Here is a 22,463-nt window from a genome sequence, read left to right as displayed (position 1 = left end):
TCCCAAAACGCGTTTTCCCCATGCATTTTCCCATAGGACCTTTAGTCGAAGGTACAGCCCGAACGGCTGAACAGAATTACTTGAAATTTGGCAGAGAGGTAGTCCTCAGGTCAGGGATGTGCCTTTTGCATATATGGAGTCAATCTGTTCAGTAGTTCCTGAGAAAATTGCATTTAAAAGCACATACATATCTATAGCCGCGCACCGTGCGCGCACCGTGCGCGCATCGTTCGTGCACCCTAACGTGCGCGAGCGTAATTCTGATTGGTTGTTACATGTCAGTCAACGTTCGAATCTGTCAAAATCAGGAAGTGTCGGCCGCCATTTTGTTTGTTTTCAGTGCGAGAGTGGAAAACGAAGGTGGCGAACGTGAAAAGGGGGCAGGGTAGAGAGTTCCTGACCCCCTAGCCTTTGTCAGGGGGTCCCTGAAGGACCCCGAAGGCAGAAAAAAACATTTTAATTGATTTTTTTTTTAAATCGTGGGGGTGCGCGCACGGTGAAAAACCATTAAAAAAATGTAGTTTATTGAAAAATAAATATATAAAAAAAGAATAATACATACATAACTTAGCATTTAAAAAAACTTACAAATTCACTGAAAAAACCATAGGTTTCACACACGTTATAGTTAGGAATTAGTATTTAAAAAACCTTGCAAATTCACTTAAAAAACCATAGGTTTCACACATGTTATAGTTAGGTGGATATTTCACTTGTAAAAAAACAATGAAATTCCACCGTTATAGTTAGTTCAGATAACTATAACTCGTGCGACCACCACTCTATCACAAGGATGATGTCATCAGTGATGTCAAGAGTGATGCCACTGACCATGTTATGAGTGATGTAATATGTGACGTCATGAGCAGAGGATTGCGGGCGCGCGAGTTATAATTATCTGAACTAACTATAACGGTGGAATTTCATTGTTTTTTTACGAGTGAAATATCCACCTAACTATAACATGTGTGAAACCTATGGTTTTTAAGTGAATATATATATAGATAGACAGACAGACAGACAGACAGACAGACAGACAGACAGACAGATAGATAGATTACATTTGTAGGTGCCCCGCCCTCCAAATTTCACTTCTAGAGACTTAATTTTAAAAGATGAATTAATAGGGACTATAGCACACTTATTCTACCTCCCATTTAAAACTCTTCTGAATAGGAAAATTACAAACATTGAGGAATACAACCTCAACAAGATCAAGTGGAAAATGTGTTTGTGTGTTAGAGGGCACATATTTTCACAAAACCATGCCTTTCTTGCTGTTTTTATTTGAAATGTTTAAGAAAATATGTAATTTAAATATGAGGGCAGTAAATGTAGCTAATTTTTCAACACAGAATCAATGCCAACCCCATGATGCACACAAGAAGGTAGACCAAGGATGAACTCCTTTACTTGTGGGATAGTGTGGATTGGCCAGCATGAATATGAATCACTTTAATTCACAGACATATTTGCAAAAAAGCTTGTAAAGTGGAGAGTGAATGCTGGTTGATTCAAGTATGTGTTTCCAAAACAAACCAGTGTTATGAGAATGAGATTTAAACCTATGTGTGGCCCTTGTACAACCAATCATTATACAATAATTGACACTCACTGGCCTGGTGGTGGATGGTGAATGAGCAAATCGTAATGGACTATACCCAAGGTCTCACACTGCTTTGTCGCTATTTGTTAACAGATTAAGGTGAACCAAAGTTTCTGCATGGTAACTGTTTATTGCGTTTAGTAGCTTAGCAGAATTCAAGAACTGAACCGTGTGGAGAGGAATGGATAAAAAAGGCACAGTATGACAAATCTGAGTAGGTCAAGAATATACCCAAAGCTTATTCCAAAACTAAACAAAATGCCTTACTAAACCATATATATATATAAGAGACTATACTTGTAATTTGGTGGAGTACTCCTTTCAGGGTAGTAAACTAGTGTAAGTAATACATGTATTTCATTAAGATTGTTACAAAATAAATCTCAGAGCTATACTGCATGTATGAGCACAATCAACTGTACATGACTGACTAGTGCCATGCTTGGTAAAATACAGTTCAATGTGCTCGAGCACTGGCACCAAACAGTAGGCTTTTCCTCAGAAAAAAGCAAGTAAAGTATTGAAGTAGCAACAAAACAATATTACAGTTAAGAAAGAAATCAGTAAAATGTTCAGACCATTTTCATGACAAAAGATGAAAATTGTACTCGTTAGTACACAAAACCAAATTGACAAGGATTCAAGAGATGTGATGTTTGAAGAAAACTCACAATTAACAAAGGGAATGTTGAAAAACCAATGTTAGTCAACTTGCATTACCAAAGGTGGCCACTAGAGGCCACCCATCCACCAAAAACAACAACAGTTGCCCTCAAAATGTGTTACCTGACAAATGCAAAGAGAGCAAGGAGAGTGTCCGTTACCTTTCAGGCTGGAACACTCAAATGTTCCCAAAAGAGCTGCTGTATATTTTCTTTCTGGGCACTCCTAAAGTTCACAAACTGTAAGGGATTGCTTCCTGAAAACCAAGGCACACCTAGCACTGGAAGACAGGCTGACTCACTTTTTAGGTCTCGCCTGACCCAGCGCATTCGCTGGTCTGGCAAGACTTTTAGTAAGGGCTTTTAAAAGTGCTGCCACACGGCCTACAGCTTGCGTGCATGTGCGCGGGCACGCGCTTAAGAGCAGAGGCGCCATATAGCTTTCCTCATCATGCTCATTAAGCGCAGTGCTCGCAGCACGGGATCGTGATCACTTTCACTTTCACGTTCTCAGTGAGACAGTATTTCACGGCCGCGATGCTTGTTATTTTTTGCACTCCCACTGCATTATCCCTGTTCTTGTAAATTAACCTGCATTTCACTGCACGTAGCCAAAACGTTACTTTTACAGCCGTAAAGCTTGTTATTTTTTGCTCTCCCACTGCTTTATCCCTGTTCTTGTAAATTAACCTGCATTTCACTGCACGTAGCCAAAACGTTACTTTTACAGCCGTAAAGCTTGTTATTTTTTGCTCTCCCACTGCTTTATCCCTGTTCTTGTAAATTAACCTGCATTTCACTGCACGCAGCCAAAACGTTACTTTTACGCCCACGATGCTTGTTATTTTTTGCTCTCCCACTGCTTTACCCTGTTCTTGTAAATTAACCCACATTTCACTGCACGCAGCCAAAACGTTACTTTTACGTCACGATGCTTGTTATTTCACTTTCGCGTGCAGCGGCGAGCACGATGGCAACTGCATTCCTTAAAGCGCGCGCGTGTGCACCACTTGTTATTGTTTCCTGCCTTGGCTCATGTTTAGCTGTGGGTTGTATTCCAGCGCCTGCCCCTCGACAAGCCCCCTCAGAGTGGCGCCCAGCCACTGGCAACGACAGCTGGCAAGCCAATGCAGGCGAAGCCACCTCCCATCTGCACCGCGAGCTCGGAAAGTGAGCGCAACGCTGCGCTCTGTGCCCCTTTCTTCCCGTGGTGAACGTAGGGCTGATAAGGCGGGCTAAAAGATTGTTATTGGGTCGTCGCTCACTCAGCTGATTGGGAAACAACAAACTGATCAGGAAAACATTCTTTACTTCAAAAAGCCTTCTGCCACATTCCCGACGCATACTTTCCAAAGCAGAGGTGGCCAGTAGATTCATTTAATAATTACCGTAGCACTTGTGGTAGGCACACAGGTGCTCCTGCAGCCTACATTGAATTGAATTGAATTGAATTGAAAAGACTCTTATATAGCGCATGGGTACTCGAAAGCATCCCAGCGCTCAGGAAAAGATAACCAGAGGATAATAGAGGAACCATTAGCTAATCTGAGATCTCTAATTTCTCGGGAAGAGCCATGTTTTTAGCTTCTTCCGGAACACAAGAAGACTGGGCTCTTGGCGAAAAGATAAAGGAAGAGAATTCCACAATTTGGATACATTCAATGAACAAAAGACGGCCACCGGAGCGGGATCTGTTGATTCTTGGAGTCACTGCAAGATTCTGGTCGTTAGAGCGAAGATTTAGAGAGGGCTTCTAGGGCATTACCATGTTTTCTAAGATGGGAGGACCTTTCCCGTGGATGATTTTATGTGCCATACACAACGACTTAAAATGGACTCGCTCTTTCACCGGAAGCCAGTGGAGGGTTTTTAATGCGGGTCTGGCTGATAAGCGGTGACTGGTGCCCGTAAGTAGCCTTGCCGCCGAATTCTGAACAACCTGAAGTTGTTTAATCGCGGAGACCGGGGCTCCTAAATAGATTGCATTCCCATAATCTATCCTGGATAGAATCAATGACTGTATTAAGATTTTTCTTGCTTTTTCCAGATTTTACATTTGCCCTGTAAAAGACTTCATAGTGTGTGTCTAAAAAAAGTCAAATGGTGTCTTCTTTTGGACTTCTCGCAGTAGCCAATCACAATGTAATACATAGAGAAGAAAACAGCACCTGAGGTGCTTTCACCCGTCGTGCGCATCTCTGCCTGTACGTGACATCATGCACAGTTCACACAAATGCTCTGGAATTCCGAAGCCATTGCAACGTTGCCTGGCCGCCACGGGGTCCAAGTAACACCACCACATCAACATGTTGTAAATATTTTTTTCTTTAGTTCAGCGTGCCCAACATGCTTCTACCCAGTCTATCCTTTTTTTCAGTTCTCTAATTGTGTCTCACTTGTGCTGCTTGTGACATCACAGCACGTCATGGAGACGGAAGCAGCACCAGATGTGCGTCACTCACCACCCTTTGCCTCGGCTGGTTAGTGGCTTCATGCACTTTTTGTTTACTGGCCTTCTTCATCCCTCCTTCTGTGGACTTGAATAGACAAACTACAATTTTTTTTTTCCTTGGCTTCATTACGTTCACTGTGCTCTTTACACAGCTCGCCAGTTTATGAAGCAAGTTATAGTCTTTGTTGGAAGTTTGAGATCCTGGTGTTTTTGGCAACTGATTCACTGTGTGTTCCACATATGCCACTGCAGTAAAGATAACGATCTTTGCTACGAGTCTAAGTTGCACTTTATTATCCCGTCACTGTCTCCTTTCCCAACACTTCGAGAAACTATTCAAACCTATCATACTCGCCCAGACTGCTTGGCTCATGCTCCCTTCTTTTTCTGATAAAAAAAGTGTGAATACATAAGAATAAGCTTAAAGGTAATTTTATCCTTTGTGATAATCTAAAACATCTTTCGACAAAATGGTGTTGCTTTATGTTTTTTTTTAGCTTGCTTTGGTGCATTTAATAAATGTATTTATTTATTTATTTTTAAATTCACAATTTGCTGTTGTGGAAATTGAAGTAAAGGATGTGGCATTATAGCCAAGGCCGCTGACTTTAGTGCTGGGGAACCAGGTCCGCATTTTGGGGTCAGCTCAACATCTTGTGATTTTTGGCAAATTACTCAATCTGCCTGCTTCGTTGAACAATTACTTCTTTAAACACTTAGAAGAGTTTAAACAAGCATTGGCATAGCCAATAGGTCTCGCCTTTGTGAGCTTATAAGTTTTTAGCCATGCAACAGTTGATGTTGCTGCACCACGGATATTGTGCTGCATAACCAAATACTTATAAGGTCCCAAAAGCGAGACCTATTGGCTATGCCAATGCTTGTTTCACCCAAGGTTCCAACACATAGGTCCCAGTCCCAGAAGTCTGTGCTACACACGACCTTTGTATCCTTTGCGTTCTCCAGTCAGGGCCACAGTACAGGTTCAGGTTCTCATTGGTCAGCTGGTTCTTTTGTAAAGATACTTCTGTCCTTTGCCTTTTATGTATCTAAGACCACAGGAGGCCAGAGAGTCTGATCACTGAGAACAGGGCCGGCACTAAATCGGATTGACTGAGACAGCACCCTGGGTGGAAAGAAATTAGGTGTTTGTTGTGGGGGCGGGTGAGTCATTGGGGTGTGACGGCAGGAGGTATGAGGAAGATGGGAGGAGGACAGGGGGTTAATGGGGTGCCAATAATTATGCTGCGGTACATTAAGGGCTGATTAAAACTCTTTAAAGGGACCCGATTAAGACCAAGTGGGATGGATGAACTGCTGTTTGACTGACATTAAGTCAAGTAGCTCCCTGCTGTGCCCCTCAGAATATTGCCACTCCGGGCCTGGGCCCAGCTCGCCCATGCCTAAGGCCGGCCCTGCTTGAGAAGCACTGCCAGGGCTTGGCCTATTGAAATGAGATCCTCTTACTTTCCTCCTGTCCCAAGCCACATTCAGGCTAGTCCTGTGCCCAGGAAAACCTGTGCACAGACAAGTGCCAAGCTGGCTGGGAGCAGGTCACTAATAAAGGCAAGCCTGAAACTAAAACTGTGTTCAGTATACACATGATACTTCTGACAGTTCTCAACAGTCCTTAGTGGTGCTCGTCTGCTGTTCCTGTTTTCTCTCCTTCCCCCCACATTCTCAGATAACTGTCCAGTAGCTGCCTTTATCCTGACCTTACTCTATGCTGCTGATCTTTCCTCACCCTTCCTGCCAGAGACCTGCTGACTGGCTCAGACCCCTTCTTCTATGAAAGACACATCGTGTCTAATCAGCAGACCAAGCTAGTTATTTACTGTTATTGGAAGAGGGGGAGACTGGCACAACTGGTTTAAGATCCGTCCAGACTTAAGTTTTTATGACACACGAGGACAAGCTGAGGTAAGTTTAGCTGTTTCATAAGCAAACCTTAGGAAATGTAGCTTTCTTCACAATTAGGCTTTTACAATAGCAAAGAGCTTGTATATCCTGTGCGGTGAAATAGCATTTTATATCTTACTACTGAAAGTATCGGCCATTCTCAATATTAAGCATATCCCAGTATTACATATTATGCACCCATGCCTTGTAAGCTCTAATTCACTACTAAGGGGAGTCTTAGCTAAATTTAAAAGTGGAATTTTCCACATGTCAAAATAGTTTACTTTTGTCTTGTGCTGGTTACAGGATACAAATTCATCCATTTACAGCTTCAGTGGCAAACTTGTAGTTGTGCTTTTACATTCACTGATGTGGGTGGTGCACCCCTACACTGCAGCCTACGTGTAATATCTGATCTTTGAGCCATGGATGCCAGTTATGTGCCTTTTTGCTGTGTCCTTGTTAAAGAGTCAAGCATACAAATCAGAATTTATCACTGTTAGCGTGTTTTAAGTGGTCAGAAAACATGCACTGAGAAATGCTTATGAGCCTCCCAGTCGCATCGTCTTATATATATGAGCAACCCACTAAAAAAAAAAAATAAGGGTGTCACATTATCAAAAACAGAGGATTCTTACAAACCTCTTCACAAAATAAAGTAATAAACTTCCAATTGTGATCGAGTATTTCACAATCAGATAATAGAAGGTAATGGTTAAAGCCTAATAATAGTTATTAAGCATCCATCTCTGTAACATGTATTTCAAATGAACAAATGTGTTAGAAATGGTTGGCTGAGGTATGCACCCAGGCCATGCAGGAACCACCACTCTACTCAGGGTAAGCTAGATACATACTAAAAGATCATCTGTGCTCACCCTCAGGTAGCTTGGCACAGACCAGTCAGGCTTATTTAAAGAGGCAATGTGTAAAGTATTTGTGCAACACACACACACACAGTAACACAAGCCACACAATGAATACACCAGAAAAAGACTCCACACAGATTTAGAAAAATAGAGAATATGCTTCTGTGCAAAATGAGACCAAAACGAAGAAAATCCAATCAGTAGAAGTTGAGATATGAATGTTTAACATTTAAATGCGAAAACAGTGCTTAGAAGTTACTAGCGGTCAAAAGGTTACTTGAGGTTGCGAAGGACCAGTGCAAATCCAAAGTTTGGGCTGACTGCGATGGAGTCCAGGCTGGCTACAGGACCCACGCAGGGCACTCTGAGAAAGTACCTTGGGTGGAACAAATTGCCGACACTCAGGGTATGATCTTTTCCACGCAGTCGGGTCGCTACGTCGTTGTTGAGCATCGCTGAGATGAAGACAATGCGATGTCATCAAGTCACACAGAGCTTTGCCAGAAGGACGCGCAGGCTGTAGAACCACTGTCATCAAACAGCCTCTGCATTGGCTTTGAAGGGCGGTGCATCTATTCCTACTGGCGCTGTGGTGACAATGCATCGGTTTTTTAGAAAACACCTGTAGAGCCCACTTTTGAGACCCAGAAATTGGAGAGGGCTTCTAAGGCAAGGGTAGGACTCACTGAAGGCCGAGTCCAGCAGCACCAGCTGAATAGCAGGAAGTCTTTTGTGTCCCTGAGACTTCAGAAACAGGAGGAAAGTCAGCAAGCCCTTGGAGATCACTTGGAGGGAAGGCAGAGTCCAGCTGTCCTTCAGCAAAGACAGGGAGCAGTGGGGCAAAAAGCAGAAAAGCAATCCTTTCAGAAAAAAACATCCAGTTGAGTCCTTTAAGCAGCACAGCAGTCCTTCTGACAGAGATTCAGTTCAAGATCCAGAAGTGTCTGGTTTGATGGAGTCAGAGACTCAGTACTTATACCCAAAAGTGCCTTTGATATGGGGGTGACTTCAAAGCACCTCTCTGAAGTGCCCAAGTATCCCTTTCTACCCAATCCTGTCTGCCAGGCTATCTGTGGGGGGTAATCGGTCCTTTGTGTAGGGGCAAGATACTGCCTATTCAAGTGAAGTGTTAGCCCCTCCCTTCCATCCTGCCCAGGCAAGTCCATCAGAATGCAGACGTATGTGGATGGGTACTCAGGCACACCTATCCTTCCTGTATTGTGGCTGTCTAGAGGGAATGCACAAAGGATAGCTGTCATCCGCCTCAGACGTGTATTGGAGACAGGCTGCAAAGCACTCAGAGTTATAAGCATAGAGAAATGTCCACTTTCTAAAAGTGGCATTTCTAAAATAGTAATGCTAAATCCAACTTTACCAGTAAGCAGCCGCGGTCCGTGGAGGGAGTTCCGTGGGGCAGAAAGGCGGGGCGGGGGAGGGGCAGGGTGGAGGGTACTAAACACCGGAATATGGATAATTGGAGGTAAGTAAACAATGAAATAAATAAAACGAAATTCGTAGCGCGCGCTGCATGCGCGCTGCATGCGCGCTACGAAATTTGTTTTATTTATTTAATTGTTTACTTACCTCCAATTACCCATATTCCGGTGTTTAGTATCCCCCACCCTGCCCCTCCCCTGCCCCGCCTTTCCACCCCACAGAACTCCCTCCACAGACCACGGCTGCCAGTAAGGAGGATTTGTTATTACCATTCCAAACATATGAAACATAGAAAAGCTTCTCTTCTCTGATCAGGAATTACAGCTTTGAAGTGTATTAAGGAATTCCCAATACTAACCTGGGAGAGTAGTAGCCTCATAGTAGTTAAAAACTAAATAGTTGTTTGTCACTACCAGGACATGCAAAACATACCAGTACATGTCCTATCTTTCACTTAAACAGCTCCCTGCCCTTATGCCTACCTAGGGGCTCCCTTATGGGTGAGTTATCCGTAATAGAAGGGGAGTGTCAAGCTTGGCAAGTAGTTTAAATTGCCAAGTTGAAGTTGCAGTAAACTGCACACACTGGCTCTGCAATGTCAGGCCTGAGACAGGTTTGAAAGGCTTCTTCTGTGGGTGGCACAATCAGTGCTGCAGGCCCTCTAGTAGCATTTAATTAACAGGCCCTGGGTATATGTATACCACTTTACAAGGGACTTACAAGTAAATCAAGTATGTCAAACAGGTGTAAACCAATTATATCATGTCTAGAGAAGAGAGCACATGCGCATTAGCACTGGTCAGCAGTGGTAAAGTGCCCAGATTCCTAAAACTAACAAAAAGGTTAGAAAAAGAGGTGGAGGAAGGCAAAATGTTTGGGGTGACCCTTCTGAGAGGGCCATTTTCCAATAAAATGTCTCCGTAAAAGTTGTCAGATGAACTGAGTCAGAAGTGAAATGACACCATCTGGTTAGTGGCAAAGTGTGGACCTTCTGACTTATTGCTTTCATTTTCAAAGATTTTGCAATGTGCACGGTGTGAATTGGGAGTATACAATGAATGTGGGACATCCTTGAATTGGTCTGGCGTCTTTTCTCAGTGATGTGAGTTTAGAGCATGCAAGTTCCATTGAAAATAGAACACACTCAGAGAGATTCTGATGAAGCTGCAACATCCTCTTTTGGATATGCAGTGTCTCCCAGACAAATTCAATATCTGACCTTATGCAAATGAATGTTTTTTTATACACTATGATGCATATGTCCTGCAATGCAAGTATTCCAAACTAAGAATGTGTTGTGATATATTTACTGTGGATTTGTTCTAGGTGTGGTCATGTTCCTCCAGGGGTTAACAATTGATAGTGTCATTACAAGTTTTTTCTGCTTCATACTTAGCAATAATCTAGGTCAAGTTTCTTGCCACTAGCCACTTCCGAATACTTGAAGCTGGCGTATATGAAGGCACTCACAGAGCCTCTTGAAATTACATTGAAAAAATAAACTTGACAATCAGAGTTGGCATGGACTATGCATTGTTGACAAACAATTGCCACATGGGCTCGTCGACTCATGTCCAGTCAAGAGAGCTGCTAAATTCAGGCACTGTCAATCTGTAGAATAGTAGTATGTAGATGCCCCACAACTGGAGCTGTTTGATTCATCCACTGGTCACAACAAAGAAGGTTTGGTATGAAGGCAAATCCACTCACTTCCTCAAGTAATGGCCATTGGCAAAGCAAACAGACAGACTGGACACAGTTTCCTGCTTTAGAACCTACCTGCTTGCCCAATCTACCTGGTTTGGAGAAAAGATGACTTTGTCCTGAGAGTTTATTGTCCTTAAAACAGATGTTCCAGAGCTCTTGTTGGAAAGGAGAAGTCAAGACGTTAAGGCAATCGCGATTGAGAGCATCCAGGTTGGAACATTTAAAAAAGATTTGAAATTCAGGATTGGTAGTAGATCCCTGCCATTGGCTGAACCTACCATGAGCATCTTAGTGCTGAAACGAGATCTCTTGGAGGCAGAAAAGAACATTGCTCTGTGACTAGCCTCCCTTCTGTTGGCCAATACAAGAGATTTTGCATTCAGTTTAATTCAGCAGGGATGTCTGTTCTTTCTGTGTTGCATCTGGAACAGACTAAAAATATATCTTCTGAGACTGTATTGCAGACGCTCTCTCGCAGAGCTGAGGGCCTAGTTGTATGCACTTGCACTGTCTAAATCACACCTATTTAATTCGGGATTTCTCGTGTTATTGCATGACTGCAAACTGCAAAGTTTAGAAAAAGAGAAAAACACTGCTCAGTGTTTCGGGGTGTGTTGTCTGCAGTTGGTGCTTTAACTCACTAAATTCTAAGTTAAGTTTCTTGCACTTCAACCACTCTAAACTCATAAAAACATGGGCTTGGCTCTGCTCGGAGCTAGTACAACTGTGGTGATAGGGCACTAGAGGGATAAAGTTAGGCAAAGAAAGACATATTATCTATTTAATTAACTGGGACTTCCCTGCTCTAGAAGCTGTTGCAAGCCCATGCTCTGAGTACAGCACCTGTGACAGTGATGGGCATGGGCACTATTTGAAGAATGCTCAGTGGTTCAAATGCTTCCACGGAAAATGTCTCCAATTTCAAAGGGGTGTTTTCCTTGATTTATAGTCATGAAGCCAAAGAGACCAGTATTTCCTTCCACTGAGGGTTTGTTCACATACTTTAATATGAAATTGTGTGTAGTGCATCAGGGTTTTCAACTAACCCCACGGTACATCTAATACACAGCCGGGTAGAGACTCGTCCGGCTCACCTGCTCAGCGCCTGGATACCCTTGTGGGTGACAGGTGCCTTCAACGTAACATAACATAACAAACATAACGTAACACAGCAGTACCTAACATAACATACATGTGCCGTTGTGGTGTAGATGTAACTTCTCTGTCCATCTATAAATCAATTTCAACAAGAGCAAATGGACAGTATCTAATGCAACATGCTTAGATGTCTGCCTATATCACAGGGGTAGATGAGTGGTGTGATGCAAGTTACCACCCCACCCCCACCCTCCCAGCAGAATGGGAGGAGAGTGCCCCGAGTCTCCCAGGTATTAATTGCATGGGGGACTCCCTGGAGGGTTAGGGGAACCCACGCACCGCAGGGGCTGCAGCCAGGGTTCTGAGTTACACCCCTGGGGTACATATGAGGTTGGCATACTGAGTGCTTATAAACCTGCTCATTGGCTTAAATGATTAAAGGAGAAATGGGTGGGTGTTATTTGGGGTAAAATCCCCGAAGACCTGCTCCGCAAAGCCGGAGGGAATACAAATGTATCATGACTACCAAAGAGATCTGCTGTGCTCAAGTAATCCGCCAGGATCCCTGTGTCCAAATCCAGCGTGCTATGCTATCCCGGAGAGCTGAACACGGAGGAATGTTTCCAGGCATGGCACTGTTGAGTATCTAATGCTGCATTCGTGCTTCACAAAATAAAAATGTGGCATGTCTGTGTTTCATTTGTGGTTTCCCTAGTTCAAAATGAATACACTGTTGCATTCCTAGATTACTCTGTTGAGGCGCGTTCAAGAGTCTACATTCCCGCATGAGAACAAATAGGTTCAAGTGAAAGCAGTGAACGCAAATTATAATGTGGGCCGGAGGGAGGAGGGCACTGTCACTGAATGAATGCTTCTGCTGGGATGAGGCACGTTAGTGGTAAGTGTGAGTGAAGTGCATAAGCCGTGAAAGCCACGAGCGTGCAGGTCTCTCGAAGCCTTCGTGTTCGACGCCTCGCGCCCGTCCCCGAGGTTAGCTCCGCTTATGATAAGCTTGCAACGAGTTTCCAAACATACAAGCAAGAGAACAATCATAAACATAAAGACAACAACATCCGTCTTGAGGCGAATGTGGGCGGGGCAGGGCGTGTGACCTTCTTGTGGCCAGGAGCGTGCTGATCGGCCGTCTCCTTACATCCTGAGTGTTCGAGCCTCTCTCGAGGACAGCTCACCACAGATGTATGGTGCATGGTTGAGAAGCAAAGCCACTGCCCTTGGTGACTTCTTTCTTCCCATTGTTTTGCTCCAGTATTTCAAATTCACCCGTGGGCCTTACTTCACTTCTCACTGCTTCACACCGGCATCGTGAACTTCTTTTCAAAATGAGCGCATTGACGTGGCTGCACCGCCCGCGCTTCGGTTTCTCGAAATGTGAACTCTGTGCACCAAGGCAGGTTCTTTCCCCACTGTGGTCTTGTAAATTAAAGTCCTGTCCCGGGCACGCGCTTGGTTCTTACCTTAAACCTGGGGAGTACAGTACCAGTACGAGCACGCGCCCGATTCTTACATTATATCTGGGAAGTGGAGTCTGGCGATGGATTGTTACTTCATGCCTGAGAATAAAGTACTGACTCGGGCACGCGCTGGGTCATTTTCGTATACCTGGAAAGCAAAGTCCAGGCTGAAGCACGCGCTGCAATCTTACATTATGCTTGGGAAGTAAAGTCCTAGCTCGAGTACGCGCTGGAAATTTACATATAGGTGAGAAGTACAGGCTCATGCACGCGCTGGGTTCTTATCCTATACCTAGGAAGTTAAATCCCAGCTTGGGTACGCGTTCAATGCTCACAATATCCTTCCTAAATTAAGTAAAGTTGTGGACTCATATTACTGAATGCTCGCTCGGTTGAACGCTGGATGCTTACATTCTGCCAGGTAAATATATTCTTGACTCGGGTACGCGCCGGATTCTTACATTATATCTGGGAACTAAAATCCTGTCTCGGGTACGCGCTTGATGCTTTTATTATACAGGTAAAGTTAGTCCTGGATCGGGCACGCGCCGGGTTCTTGCTTTCAACCTGTTAGGTAAAGGTCTGTCTAGAGCGCGCGTTCGGGTGCCATCTCATACACGGGAAGCAAAGTCCCGGCAGGGTCACGCGCTCGAATCTAACACCATTGGGAAGTAAAGTCCTAGCTCAAGCATGCGCTTGATGGTTACATAGAATTCGTAAAGTCGTATATTTGGCCCGCGCTGGATTCTTACATTATTCATGGTTAGTAAAGTAACTTTTAGTCACGCGAAGTATGCTCATGGTTACTAAATGCTCGCTCCGGCAAGCGCTGGATGCTTACATTATGCCAGGAAACTAAAGTCCTGGCTCGGGTACACGCTTGACACCGTAATCCTAGCAAAGTGAAGTCCACCGCGTTGACGCGTGGGATGCGCACATTGTACCAATGAAGTAAGCACCCCCCACGCGTTTCCCCGCGCAGTATTTACATTCATTGAACGCCCACGCTGGCACAGCAATGAAAAAGCAATAGACATGAAAACTCGACAGATTTTGCGTAAACAAATAACGTTTAAATTAACATCCACTGTTGCCTTTCAATCACTGGCGCGCACAATGGCTTTAAGATGTTAAACACGAATTATTTGTGTTTTCCTATATAATGACGTGTATCCGCAGTCTCTGGAGAAGCTGTGTATAGTTTCTGATCTTTTTAACATAATTCTCCAAAAATACCGAAGTGAATACTGCATAAGTATGACAGAGAAATACGGTATATACTGTATGGTATTGGCTGCCCATGTAATTTTGCATATGTTTAAAGTAAACAAACTCACACATTCGTAGTTTATTCATACTATACTCAGTATGCAGGGCAATATACGTGTCTGTTGGTGCGGCGAAACGAAGCCTTCCTGGGGGCAAACCCCAACCACACGCTCTGCACAGATGAGCGCTGCGAGGCCAAGTAGATATGAGCTGTATAAAAACCTCACATAATCAAGAGTGTGTCATGTAGTCCCTCCCATTGAAATGCCAAGTTATTGTTCCGTCTGCTACCGCAACTTTTGCTTACGTCAGGTGGTGACAGTCTCAAAGAGCTGACAGTTGAATATTGGCATGTTTTGTGAAAAACATGATTTATTGTATGGTCATTGTTTCCATGGTCTTTCCGAACAATGAATCGAGCGCCTATATTCATCTGTATACAATAGTAATGCGTTTGAGCTACTGCAGCCGCAGGATTGTCGTTTCAGTGCGCTATAAACAATACATGTAAAATATACGATTTATTGCATACTCATTGCTTCCATGGTCTTCCGAACGACGCATCGAGCGCCGATCTTTATCTTTATACAATAATAATGTAATGTATCTACAGCTGACGCAGATTTGTCGTTTCAGTGCGCTATAAACATCACGCGTTACTGTCACCTCTCTAATGTGCTCGATCTACCGGCTTCAGAAGGATGAATCGTCGAACTTGTCTTGCCGAGATTCGAACGTGTGACCTGAGGGTCACACATACGTTAGCATTCTTACCGCTTATGTAATGATCGTTATTTCCGGATTCCATAAGTAAATATTTAAGTTGTAATTATAAAAAAAATGTATCCTACATGGTTTCGGAGCCCCTTGTCAGGAACACAATATTAGGACCTATAACCTCGCTATTAAAACCAAGCACGTTAGTTTACCCTTCCACCCCTTCTAAAGGTGTGTCTGGTAACACCCTACGGCCTACACGAATACCACCGGGGCTCGGCTCAGTGTGTGCATCTATTGTGTGCCAAGGACAGGAGGCAGGCTGCCTTTCCTAGTGAGCTGGGGCCCCGAGGGTCATTGGGGATGTGGGACTATGGGCCTCCGAGGGTCGGGGATGGGGGGGCAGGAGTGCGCAGCCCTCCAGATCAGGTATGTGCTCGGCTCCTACGTGGGGTTCCCTGCGGGTGGCCACGTTACACCGTGGGTCCAATAAACAGTTACCGTCGCGGTAAAGATGCGCTAATGTGTAATCTGAAATGTCCCCCTGTATTGATGCTGACCCAGGTAAACACTACTGCTCGTCTCCTGACTGGCACTGAAAAGTACGCAGCGGCAGAACTACTGCTGAAAAGTATAAATAGCGCAGAGTCTAGCTTCGGTGTAAAGCGCTATAAACTGACTGCCATATAAGCGCTCGGTGAACGAGAACCCTGGAGGCTGCCCTTCCAGTTCCAGCTGATAATGACCCAGAGGCTGTGGCGCTTCACTGACCAATCCGAGATGCAATGCCGTATTTCTCACGCGTGCCCTCATACCGGTGAAGTGCTGCCCATTGGTGATATGGGTGGGTGTATGTGTGTGTGGGGGGGGGGGGGGGAGCAAGGCATCATGCACAATGCTATCTGTGTGCGCGCGGTCCTTCCAGTGTTCATTCATTCTATTCACCAGACAGTTTATATGTATAGGCGTGCACGTGCAGGTTTATTAATCACTCACGCTGGTACCACATCCCCTACCACCAGCTCGCCCTAATAATCAACCGGACGTGCAGCGTTAAAAACGGTTGATCTACTATTCGATGCTCAGCGTGGGGCCGGGTTAAAGGGACCACCCGGTGAGTGGTCAGAATAGATTTCAAAATCCAAACTGATATCACACAAACGCGTGTTCTGGAATACCTATTGTTGGTGACGGATAGACATCCAGGACTGGGCGAAAAGAATGATTTGTCTCCACACTGGGTGGCCCCTTTAAGATTCTGCTCTCGTCGCCCCTGCTTCAGAGATCAGGGGTCACCGGTTCAGCTCCCGGAAGGGTAGGGTACTCTCTACTTACCAGTGGGTTGATGTCGGAGCGTGCCCCCTGGCGGTAGGCGCAGGCCGCGCAGTCCTTGCTGCACTCCCCCAGGACAGCCGCGATGTGGCAGGCAGCGAGCACCAGGAGCAGGCGGCAGCAGTGCCGGAGCAGCAGCAACGCCATGGGCTGTGGGAGCAAGAGAGGCACCGGTTAAGCAACTGGAGTGGGCGCAAGAGGTCAGACAGCAGGCGAGGGAACAGCGGGCAGGTGCGCGGTCAATACAGAGGGCGGAGATCGAAAGGGAGGGTGGGGGCAGCAGCGGGGCAAGGCGACATGTGAGGAGCAGCAATGTAAACAGAAGGCAGGTCACAAGCAGGAATATGGCCAACAGAGGATAACAGGTCAGCAAACAAAGGTCAGCACTGGCGGGCAGGAAGAGGTAGAGGGAAAGCACAAGAGAAAGCAGCGGGTGAATAGTAGAGCTGAGAATACTGTGCAGAGCTACAGGTGAGCAGCAGCACTGCTGCTACGCGACAAGGTTAGGTGTGAGCATCAGGTCCCGGAAGACGGGGGCAGGGTTACAGGTGAGCGGCGGGACCAGGACAGGTTTATAGGTGTGCAGGACGACCATGAAGACGGGTCAGGGTCACAGGTGAGCAGCAGGACCGGGAAGACGAGGCAGGGTTACAGGCGAGCACTAGGAGTAGGAAGACGGGGCAGGGTTACAGGCGAGCACTAGGAGTAGGAAGACGGGGCAGGGTTACAGGCGAGCACTAGGAGTAGGAAGACGGGGCAGGGTTACAGGCGAGCACTAGGAGCAGGAAGACGGGACAGGGTTACAGGCGAGCACTAGGAGTAGGAAGACGAGGCAGGGTTACAGGCGAGCACTAGGAGTAGGAAGACGAGGCAGGGTTACAGGCGAGCACTAGGAGCAGGAAGACGGGGCAGGGTTACAGGAGAGCGGCAGGAATAGGACAGGGTTACAGGTGAGCGGAAGGGCTGTGAACACACATTTAAAGGAGGCGCCTGTGAACACAAGATAGCGCTTTAGATCAGTAGTAGCATTATGAACACCAAGCAGGGCTACAGGTGAGCAGCATGACTCTGGCTTCACACCCGGACTATTGGTGAGCGGCAGGACTGTGAACGAAAGACAGGACCACAGATGAGCATCGGGGTTGAGAGTACCCATCAGGGTCACAGGGGAGCAGTAGGACTTTGAACACAATGCTAGGTTACAGGTTAGTAGTAGGACTTTGAACACTACACCACAAGGTGAGAAGCAGGAATGAGAACAGAAGACAAAGCAGTGCCGCGGAGACAACACAGGGCTCTAAGAGAGCAAGCAGCAGGACTGTGGAGACAAAGCTTTGTTACAGGTAAGCAGCATGACTGTGTGAACACAACAAGGTACCATCGAGGTGCATCAAAACTATGGACACAAGACAGGGTTACACGTCAGCAACCGGACTGTTAACACATATGAAAGCACAGGGCGGGCAGCGGAGCCGTGAACACAGGACAGGGCTACAGGTGAGCTGCAGGTCTCTATACACACACACCGGAACAGCCCTATAGGCTGCTAATAAGCATGTCGTCAATGAACCCACCCAAAGCGAGCGAGCTCCAACCAGAGGGGCCGCCCGCTCTGGAGGGAATATACCCCAACAAACCCAGAATTCAGTAACAGCAGAAGTCGTTCTTTCCAAACAATATTTTCTTGAAATTCAACAGTCTGATCGCATGCCCTTTTGTTATCCTGTATAAAACGCCAATGCTGTTGTTGTTTTTAACACTATCTGGGTAGCCATTAGCAGTTTAATGCACTTTCTACAACCCATCAAGGGAAGTTACCCTCCCTTTCTAGTTCGAAAATGCCTAGTGTACCAACAACTTCTTGTACAGTTCCAAACTAGAGGCGCGCGAGATACTGCAGCTTCGTAAAGAATAAGTCATTTATCAACTCGAAAATGACTTTTAAAGTATTGTTGTATTGTCTGTTGTGCAACGCCCCGGTATAGCGCTAGTTGCTAGCATCCAGCTATACGAAATATATACACCTTGTGCAATCCTTTCAACAGAAAGCCCTTCTGGTGAGGTGGCATGCGCGCGCGGAGAAGTTTACTCACACTGCTAGGTCCTCCTGCTGCAGCTAGAGAAGGTGCTTTGTGTTCAGCCCGGGCTGTTCCTGGGACTCTGGCTCGCGCCGGCTTTATATAGCAGCGCGCGCCGACTGGGGGGCTCTGGAGTTAACTCGCAAGACTGGAGCTCGCGCCAGAGACTGAGGGCGCCGCCACCAGCCCGGACGTCTGTCTGCAGTGCGAACGGCGAGTTGAGCGCGAGGCAGCGACGCTCCGTCCCCTTCAGCAGTGGGATGGCAGTGCGGGACTGGACTCTCTTCGCTGGGGCTCAGGGCGCGCGCACTTTATAATTAGTCATAAAAGGGAAAAGCCGAGCGCTCCCCCAATAGCGTGCTGGCTGCTGCTGACGCAGGAGCTACGACAGCTAGCGAGGGGTCCGTCTGCGCCTTGTTGTGATCCCTCGCTCCCAGGAGGGAGCGCTACGAGGTGCGGTGCAGCTTTGAATGGGGGTGAGAAAGAGATGCGCGAGGGTGCAAGGGGGTGGAGGGGCTGAGGGTTGTCACCTGGAGCGACTAATGATGCACGCTGAGTCACTTTCAACGATCTCACCGCCTACTGTGTTATGGGAGAACATATTATTATTACAGGGAGGGGCAGCGTTTTTTTCATTTGGAAAGTTCTTTTTTTGCGCCTTTAAATCTTTTGGACAGCAGTAGACATGAAAGACAGAAGAGTGTCTGCACACGAGCTTTTCAATCATTTCTATTCAGGACAGTGTCATTTCCCATATGTGGCATTGGGGCATTACCGTTACTGATACCCACTCGTGAAGAGATGCTCGACTTTGAGTTATAAGTGTCCATAAGATGCTGCTGCTTTCACTACTGGCTTTTTATGTTTGTGTAGTGATTTTATTCCACCTTCATTAGACCCGCGAAGTTTGTAGTGTATCTGAGAGTGTACTACCGTGCATTCGAACGATACTGCATATAGGTAATGCATTGAGTAACTACACATGGGATGTGTTTAATGACGTCAACTCCGTGGCCTTGTTCGCTGACACATGCAAGTACTGTACTAGACCCTAACTGCTTGTTCCTCCTCCTATCCCCAGAGTACATTAGCAACCCTTGACTGCATCAGTTCTACGCAAAACGTGTAATGTGGCTCTCCACTTCGCCTTTACAACTGACCTATCCTCGACCATCTGACAAAGCAGCAGTAATTCAAAAACATAAATGCACACAGACCTTGCCAGAACTGACATAAACATTCACACCAGTTAATGGGCCCCTTACTAGTCAGGTCCTATGTGTTTTTGCCCCATCTCCCGTTTTGAGAGTATTCGCTGCGCTGCATTTGGCAAATGGAAACACAGTGAACTCTGTACTTACCCACTTCACCTTGGGAACGTGATCAAAATGATTTCTTGCAGGCTCTTGGCAGCCTGATTACAGGCAGGGAATGAGATGTAGTTCCAAATGATTGATGAGACACCACGGATATAAAGAAGTGACGTTCATTTCACGTCTACATGTCTTCACTGGGGACAGATAATCACAAAAGCAGCCGGAGCAAAGAAAAGCGGCAGTGTCGCCTGTGGTGCAGTCAGCTAAATTCTGATTGCATTTTTACACTAATGTTTAAATTTCACTGAAATTATGTCTCGCGTGCCTTTCAATTGCGGTTTGATTCCCTTGTGTGGTACACATGTGATCACAAGTATTAAGCTGATTACACCTTTAATAGTCAAATTCCAAATACCTTTATTACTACGGCAGGATATGTAATTGCTGTTTCACTTAACACATAGCACAACCAACACACATAGCACAGCAGGATCTTTTTGGGCCTCGCTTCACAGCGCAGGTGTCTGTATGACCTGTTGTTACTACATCTTTAAAATATACATACACCATAGGGCTATTTTCGTCTCACCTCCTGATATGGCTGGTGTACTATTCCACCCACTATTGAGTACTTGCTTTGCAAAGTATGAGCAACAATTTTACATCACATACAACACTGACTCATCACACATTACCGTCTTAATTTCATAGAGGGAATCTGAAAGAAAACAATCATTTTGCTGTGTTCTTTTAAAGTATGGAAGGTATTTTGGTGCTTTAAATAAATCTCCAAATGCAAGCAAGGACTATTGGATTTACTAGAGATTGTTAGGTCTGGTTTGACAGTGCAGCTACCATACCACATATTGATACCAGTCCTTTAGAATGTACATAGACTGCTGTAGGTTCTGCCCAGAAGAGTAACCCTCCTCTTTCACCTCCTGCTATTGGCTGTTTGGTGAATCCTTTCATCACCTATGGAGTACTTGCATTGTAACTTATGAGGGATTATTTCACATTTTTTATCTCACAGATGCATTGCATACAGAATTCACTATGTTCTTGTTTTTTCACTCCAGGCTTTAAAAAAACAAAAAACATGCAGGTGCCAAAATCCAAGTTCGACCTATTGACTTTGCCAATAGTTGCTTCAGGCTGCCTTCCAGATATATGGTTAACTTTTCCAAGGCCTTGCTACATCCCCATAAATGCTGCTTTGAGCTTACTCGGGCTGATTAATATTTGGTCGAATAGCATACCTAATATTTTTCATGATCAGTAGCACAATAATATTCCCTGTATTGAGCCTGATGTTACGTGAAATCCCAGCAATACGGTGTATAGCTCTGCTGGTGTTGTTGTTGTTAAACTAATCAGGAGATAATTTCCCAGGCTCGTGAACAAAGCATCCTCACCTCATAGGAGCTGAGATAATAGCCAGGGGATCTCCCAAGGTTTATTTACAGACCAGGATAAAACATAAGTATTGGCATACAGATCAAGAAAACAAATTGCACACATATGTGAGACACAGCTGATTTTTGCTTGGTCATCCTGTTTTGTTTTATTAATGTCACTGGTATCCCCAGAGTATGTGCTCTGACCCCTAAAACCTGGTTAAATTGTCTAGCTAGTAATTGCTGTATTTAACTTTCCTCTATGGCCATAGTATATGATGAGAGACGTATACCAAAGGCCTGGAATAGCTAAAAGTCTCCTGTGGACTGCAGCACATGTTGTGCCATCCACTAAGCTGACAAAGGATATATTCCGCCCGGCCTACCTCTGTAGGCTGACTCCTGCAGCTTTTAAACCTGCAGGTGGGCCTGCCAAAACAACTCTTTTTGACAGGAAAGAAGCCTTCTTTTAAATATTAAATAGGTCACCTCTATGTAGGGTTTAGTAGGGAGCCTAGCATTTAAAGTAGTACCTAATTCACAAAGTTAATTTCTACTTTTGAGTAATTTACGCTTTTGAGTACGTTTTCTACTTTTGCCTATTTCAAAAATTTGAGGGCAAGTTGCTGTAAAAGCACAGTAGGAAGTCCAACACCACACATGATGAACACTAGTACTCAACACCCTGCCCCAGAAAATAATAATGGAGCTAGGGAAGTACAATAAAATTCCATATGAAACAATGGTAAATTACATTATTTAAAATAGTTAAACATATAAATTAATATACTTTAGTGTTAAAATATATAATAATAGTACATATATATTTGTTTATTTATACAATATCTTAATACCCTTTTGTGTTTTAAAAAACTTTATGTAACAATATTTTTTATTAAAATATCACCAATATTACCAAATTAATGTTAATTATGTCTGTGCATCTCTTTTATTAATTATCAATTCATGATAAAAAAATGTATTTTTTTCTTTGGTTGATAACTATTTTAACTTTAAAGTCAAATTTTAATTTAATTCAAAACATTTTCAGCAGATAAAAGATGAATTTAAAAATCAATTGAAAGTGCAATAGAATTTTTAATTTTGTTTTACATTTAAAATACATATATACATTGAATTACATGAATATGT

General features: G+C 44.8%; 1 protein-coding gene across 1 annotated transcript in view; it reads right to left on the bottom strand.

Annotated features, from left to right (window-relative positions):
- Positions 1–19,070, bottom strand: part of PENK (proenkephalin) — a 53,813-nt gene extending 34,743 nt beyond the window's left edge. Inside the window, exons 1-2 of the mRNA XM_085605585.1 lie at positions 18,614–19,070; positions 16,524–16,670 (exon numbers count right to left, since the gene is read on the bottom strand). Coding sequence (XP_085461711.1) covers positions 16,524–16,667 — 144 coding nt within the window. The 5' untranslated portion in view covers positions 16,668–16,670; positions 18,614–19,070. The remainder of the gene's footprint in view (positions 1–16,523; positions 16,671–18,613) is intronic.
- Between the last annotated feature and the right edge of the window lie 3,393 nt (positions 19,071–22,463).

The sequence above is a fragment of the Triturus cristatus genome, chromosome 5_1, assembly GCF_964204655.1.
Source record: "Triturus cristatus chromosome 5_1, aTriCri1.1, whole genome shotgun sequence".
NCBI lineage: Eukaryota > Metazoa > Chordata > Amphibia > Caudata > Salamandridae > Triturus > Triturus cristatus.
This window is presented reverse-complemented; position numbering and strand designations above follow the sequence as displayed.